The sequence below is a fragment of the Acyrthosiphon pisum genome, chromosome A1 (genome assembly GCF_005508785.2).
Source record: "Acyrthosiphon pisum isolate AL4f chromosome A1, pea_aphid_22Mar2018_4r6ur, whole genome shotgun sequence".
NCBI classification, from domain to species: domain Eukaryota; kingdom Metazoa; phylum Arthropoda; class Insecta; order Hemiptera; family Aphididae; genus Acyrthosiphon; species Acyrthosiphon pisum.
The window spans coordinates 62545097-62552392 of NC_042494.1; the positions used below are offsets into that span (position 1 = coordinate 62545097).

The window sequence follows — 7296 nt, forward strand, 5'->3', positions numbered from 1 at the left end:
ACTAATATGGAAACACTGTATAAAAATATAAACACTATAGTCTATAATTTAGTTTTGGGTTGGAAAAAATTAAGTATGTTAGCGTTGTATAAACAAATTAACTTTTTTTTAACTTAATAAAAAGTTAACAAAAATTGTGTATTAACTTTTAACTTAACTGAGTTAACCTATAGTTAAATTAACTTTTAACTTTTAACTTTTTGTTATTGGTGCATATTAACTTAACTTAACTTAACTGAGTTAAAAAAAATCATTAACTTGCCCAGCCTTGGTGGAATGTTTCAAGTTTCTACCGTTAATACCTCTTTTTTTAATACTAACAAAATATCAAAAATCATTATAAATTGCTATTATACATCATACATGTGATTATCTAATTGAATACGTTAATATTAACCGCCCATAAACTGTAAGCGACTATAAGTGGTTTTTTTTTTTTTTATCGGAAAACAAGAATATGTATAATCTGTAATATACAATAAAATAAGTAATAGGGGAGAAAGAGAAGGGGGGCTCTATAGGGGGTCACTATGATCGTTCAAAAACGATTAAAAGTTATAATTTTTTTTAATTCTATTAAAAATGTTTATAAAGAATTGTGTACTTATTACATTTTCGATCTAATATAAATTGCACATTTTAGCTACAAAATAATAAAATTTGAAATTTTTATGATTTTGACTAACTTTATTCACATTTAGGTTAGTTAACTTCAAACTCAAAAATATGAAATATTATTATGTATTTAATATATTTTTTCATTGATGTAAAAACACATTTAGAGAAATATATTCAATTTCCAAACATTTTTACTTAGGTATAAACAATAACTTACCATTTAACATTATAAAAATAAACGTTGAAAATTTCAAATCTCTAAATTCCGCAAAAATAGCCTTCATATTTTGGATATTATACTATGTCCAGAAATTTTTTGCATACATAATTAGTGTAAATTATTTATGGTTAAGTGCTGATTATTAGTTACACCAAAAACCAAATCGAATATGTCGACAACTGTTGAACTGATCACTAAAATATACATACTTATAAATTATTTGAATTATTTCCTCGATTTTAAATAAATAATATTTTATATAATTAAGAATAAAATAAATTTTAGAGCTTTAAATAAGTATTAAGATCTGGTTGTAATAATCCACATAGTAAAAACCTGAAAAGAAATTGAATAAAGAAAAACTGTTAAATATAAACATAAATAGTTGTCAGATAGTCTTCATTGTATATTCTTAATTTATATCAATATTTATATAAATAAATAACTCGATCTTATAATTGTAACCCATTAAATAGTCTCCTCGGTTATATTTCCGAAAAAGTTACAACAACTACTGTTGTTACACATATTTTATAAACATATCATATTATGAGCAGATTGGGAAAGTATAAAGGAATTAAAGACTATAGATTTCTATTGAGTAAACAAATAAGAATAAAACATATTAGAATTCAAATGTTTTATTATATATTTATCGATTGAATAAATTATACATGATCAGTTGTTCGAATAACAAAAAAGCTGATTTCTATGACAAAAAATGCAGCTCATTGTAAAAATTGAATTTGTTGAGTTGTTGAAACGAAAATTATTAGTATGCCTTGTATGCAACTGGTTTGTAAGCCGGGGCGGAGTAAGAGTGTGCGGCGTATGCGGCTGGGGCAGCGTAAGAGTGAGCTGGGGCAGCGTACGAGTGTCCAGCGTATGCAGCAGGGGCGGCGTATGAGTGGCTAGCGTATGCAGCTGGGGCGGCGTAAGAGTGTGCAGCGTATGCAGCTGGGGCGGCGTATGAGTGGCTAGCGTATGCAGCTGGGGCGGCGTAAGAGTGTGCAGCGTATGCAGCTGGGGCGGCGTATGAGTGTCCAGCGTATGCAGCCGGGGCAGCGTAAGAGTGTGCAGCGTATGCAGCTGGGGCGGCGTATGAGTGTCCAGCGTATGCAGCCGGGGCGGCGTAAGAGTGTGCAGCGTATGCAGCAGGGGCAGCGTAAGAGTGAGCTGGGGCGGCGTAAGAGTGACCGGCGTATGCAGCCGGTGCGGATTTGTAAGCCGGGGCGGCTTTGTAAGCGGGTGCGCTGTAACCGTGTCCGTGTCCTTCAATTTTCTTGACTTCAGCGTTGAATCCGCTGTGGTCATCGGCGGTGTATTCGACGACACGGGTGGAACCGTCGGCTTCCAAAAGGCTGTACGATCCCTTGACGTTTCCGTGTCCGTCGCTGTGTTCGGATTGGCTCTTGACGTCATAAGTGTGTGGGTCGCTTACGCTGTACTCGAAGTTGTATGGGGTCGGGGCTGAGTGTTCAGCGGCGTAAGCGTGGTGTGCTGGGTAAGCCGGGGCGGAGTAGTCGGCGAGTGCGGCGGCCACGCAGGCTGCGAAAATGATCATCTGAAATATCCATATAATAACACATTATATTACCGGATAAAATTTAATGCATAATTTCTAACTAAAAATTTGAAATAATTTAAGAGTTGTAATAGACTGCTTGAAATCAAATTATTATTGAACAAAATCTAAATACCTTAGCTGCCATTTTGTCGGTGTTTTATTTTTGAACTGTGGTGTGTATGCTTGGTTCTGTGGATTGAAACTGATAGCAAATCACTACTGATTATCCGTATTTAAGCAAAAAGAATGTCGTGATTACTTCCCTTCCAGATATACATACCATAATTAGTAATTAGATAAACGCAGATTATGTCTGATTGTAACCGGTTGTATATAATATATTATTAAATTTTTAGTATTTTAACACTTTTGTAGCTACCGCCCTCTAAATAAATTATACTTTCCAGTTTAATGATAACACTTAGTCATTTTGAACTATTCTACTTCCCTGAAAATTATTTTCAAACATAATATTTGCAATTATACGAAAAATGTACCAAAATGGGTTTTCATTGCGATTTTCTTAGTGGATTTTCTTAAATATATTAATAATTATATTATGTATTACTTACTTATCGATGAAAATATACTTATTTATATAAAACGTGTTGCAAAAAAAAAATTAATGATAGGTTGATTATTTTCTATATCGTAATATTAAACATAAAACAATTTATCATTACAATGTCAAACCAATCAAATAAAATTGTATCCTTATCATAACCAGTTTCAATTTTTTTTCTAGATCCTATCGGTTTTCATTTATGTGTAAAATCTGAATATTGATTTCAAAACGCAATTCTAAATAAAATTGGTTATATTTAATTTAAATATTATCCACCTTTCTTTACCTCATTTATGCAATTTAAGGAAAGATTTTGTATATATTATTCATGAAAAATAAAAAAAACTTGATTATTGATTGTAAATTTGTGGAGATTATTCAACTTATAAAATAATTAAACTGAATTAATCATTATTAATAATATTGCTATTGAGACACTTATTCTAATAATATAAATTTAGTTAGAAAAAAGCATATTATAACTACATAATATATTGTACAACAAACAGTAATGTTAGGTATGTATCATAGTAAATTAATAAAGAATTTAAGTAAACTAAGAAGTTATCATTACTAAAATACGTAATTCGTGTTTCTATTGCTATATAATTTTTAGGTTCGGATAGCAAGATAAATATAATGGCTCTTAAAGGATGAAAGTTAATATTTTATATCATTTTGATATAATATCTAAGGTTGAAAAAGATAAATGTTGGGCAATAAAGTTTGTATGGATTGTAAACTGAATGCAGAAATATCAGAGGTCCGTGTTAAATTTTGTTGGATAACTGTAGTGTATTAGAGAACCATTAGATGTTAATACATATATATATATTACATATTATATTTTCAAGGGAGTATTAAAAATTATAATACCTATAATAGGTACCTATTGTAGGTAATCAATTGATTGTTTCAATGATTTCGAATTTGTCTGTAAATAATAAATATTGATAAATATAATATCATATTATGTTATGTCATTATATAGTTTGTGCAAATCAAATAAAATATTGATACATATTTAAAATAATTATGAATATAATATATAAAAAATATTCATAGATCACATGAATGCATTATTTGTTCAATATAATCATAAATAGGTACCGCAAATACTTACATTATATGTATACAGTGTGATTCTTTTAATATCACGAACCCCCCCTCATTATTTAAAAATGTATTTAAACTATTTTTTTAATATTTTGTATCATTATAATGTTTTTTTCCTTTTTTGAATGACAGCATACAGTTTTAATTTAATCTTCAAAGCAGAATATTTTTCTGAGTATTTCGATGTATAAAAATCGAATTTAGGACGAGTAGTTTATGAGTGGAATGGTACGCTGTTACCCCGCAAAATGTTGGTCCTGTACTCCAATCAACCATACTTTAAATACTTATAACTCATAAGTCATTTTCGCGGAAGTATTGCGAAAGCAGTTCCCGTGGCGTCGTCGGTTACTAACTGAAAAAAAAAAACTCATAAGTCATATATTTGATTTTTATGTATCAACATTTTTAGAAAAGTATTCTGTTTTTATGATTAAATTAAAACTGTATTTTGTCATTCAAAAAAGTAATAAACTTAAAAAATGTATATTATAAGGAAAAAAAAATATAATTTTTAAAAAAATAAGTTGTTTTATAACGACTTGAAACCATAGGAAAAAATATTTCCAAAAACATTAATACTTAAAAGTGATTCATGGTAAAAATATAATAACTTTCTATATTTATTTATTAACAGACATATCAAATAGTGACATTGAGAAACTTCAGAAGCTAGATTATACAATTTTAAGAGATACATATAATTAATAAAATAAAAGAATGAGAGTGGTAAGGTGATTATTAAATATTATGAATATATATTGTGATTCATGGTAAAGTAATGACTAATGACTAATAACAATAATAAGTAAGTACCTAATGAACTAAGATTTTTATAAAAAAAAAAAAAAAAAATATTACAATTTATAAATGTTGATCGAAATATAAATGCAATATATAATAATATATTCCATAAGTACCTAAATCATGAACCAATAAATTATTAGATATTTAGCCAAAAGTAAAAAGTTATATTACGTCATCATTTGCAGTACCTAGGTATACCACGGATGGCAAATCCATGGCACGCGTGCCCGAGGTGGCATGCAAAACAATTTTGAGTGCCCCCGAAAATTTAAAATATTAATATTATATAAATATAATATACCTCCATTATTTTTATTTTTAATAATAAGTAATATCACAATGTATATACTAATATGTACAGACTACATATAAAATTGAATAATCGTTAGGATTATAATATGTACCTCAGTTTATAGGTACTTCATTTCATAATTTAATGGCACACTAGAATAATAAAAAAAAAAGGTAATTTTTGGCACGTAGCTTCAAAATAATTTGCCACCACTGACCTATACTTATTTTTTTAGTGCTAGTTTAGCAAATAACAGCTTATTCAGATAGTTTATACCTCCAAGTATATTTTCAATCAATAATGTTACTGAAACCTCTGATGTCTATTTATTAATTGTTTTGTATAGACATTTTTAATTACCAACGACGTAAACTTCCAACAAACTTTTCGAAACAAGCATAAGGTTTTATAAATTATCTTTATCATGGTTTAGCGTCATCCATAATCGATTGTATATTTTGATTGGTAATAACTAATTACTAATTATTAATAACTACTAATAATATTATTTTAGTGAAGTACAAATAAGACATAAAATAAAATAAATTTTAATTCAAATTAAATATTTTATTGTTAAATGATCAGAGGAACATTGACGCGTGGGCGTTCTATAACTATGATTGTCGATTATTCCATAGTGTACACCACACCCTTAGTTTTTTTTTTTGCTTTTTATCAGTCAAAATATTACCTATTAAGTAATAATATAGTATAGGTACCTAATAGTATAGGGAATATGCAAATTTTAAAACTATTTAATTATATTGAATATTTGTTGTTGCTGAGAAAGGTGGAACATACACAAAAAATAAACCTATAAATAAATTGAGTAATTTAAATTAATGAAACCATTTTCCTTTATTGTAAATCATCTTTGTGATGAACATACTATTTTGAAAAGTTATCACAACATAAATTGTTGGTTAACAATGGTTAAAGTTTAAAGTTTGGAACGCAACTATTGAATAATGAACTGTTTAAATATAGGTAAACTGTTCTGAGTAGGTAGGTAAATTATAATCCAAGGTTGGCTCAACTACTTTCGAACAATTACTTAAATATCATGTAAGTATTGACGAGTGACGACTAAATTGTTATTCAATGAGTTACTATAGTAGTTTACTACTGCATTCTATTTAAATTATTATAGCTTACAAATAATTATTGTTTGTAAGCCATATACATCCCACTATACGATAATATTATAATCGTATTATAATAACGTTATACTAATATTATTCGTGATTATAATATTATTAAACAAAAAAATGCTGTCTGGGATAATATAATATTACGTTTTGATTTTTTGTCAAATTTTGTAGTTTCAAATATAAATATTCAAATATTCAAATATTTATTTTAAGTTTCTGATGTCATATTTTCGTCAGGTACTTATAAGTACTTATTAAGGCTCCTAGTATATTGTTTCAAAGGCAGATGAAAAATATTAAAAATCGTTAGTCACAGTTTTTTTTTATAAGCACTTAAAGTTCAAAAAATAACAAAATACGGAAAAATCACGAAAATTTGCAAATTATTTCAAGTTAGAAATTCATAAAAAATTTTCTTTTTAAATCTAAGATATGAAAATGTAATACAAGATTCCTTATAAGATTATCTACCTTTATCAAACAAAAAATATCTATGAGGAAGTCAAATTAAATTTTTATGATCGTTTGAAATTCAAATTTTTACAACATTGGATATTCACTCGATTACTCATGTAGCGATTTCCTTATTTTGTTGTAATTCAAAAACGAATAACTGCAGATACATGAACATTTTACTGAATGTTTATATTAGCATTTCCTATACACCATAAAATTTTGAAAATATTTTGACTCTTTTTGAGCTGTTTACGGACATTTTCAGTTTTAAATTTTTTTAGTTTTTTTTCTATAAATATCAATAAAGTTTTATCTGTTGGGCCAAAAAGTGTATAAATTTAATACAAAGCTCCTGATATATTGTTACAATATCAGTTGAAAAATATTAAAAATACATAGGCACAATTTTTTTTTATAAGCATTAAAGATCAATTTTGACAAAATTTATTAAATTTTAATTTATAAAATGTTCAATTTTTGTATCTAAGAATTGAAAATTTAAAA

The 7296-nt window shown here is 27.5% G+C and overlaps 2 protein-coding genes across 2 annotated transcripts in view; one reads left to right on the plus strand and one right to left on the minus strand.

The window, feature by feature from the left end:
* LOC107884997 (cuticle protein 19) overlaps positions 1 to 7296 on the plus strand; it is a 242218-nt gene that overhangs the window by 214463 nt on the left and 20459 nt on the right. The window lies entirely within an intron of this gene.
* cp23 (cuticular protein 23) lies at positions 1464 to 2612 on the minus strand. Its single transcript, NM_001162295.1, is given in 2 exon segments — positions 1464 to 2402; positions 2539 to 2612. Coding segments are annotated over 2 exon segments (804 nt in total). The 5' UTR covers positions 2551 to 2612; the 3' UTR covers positions 1464 to 1610.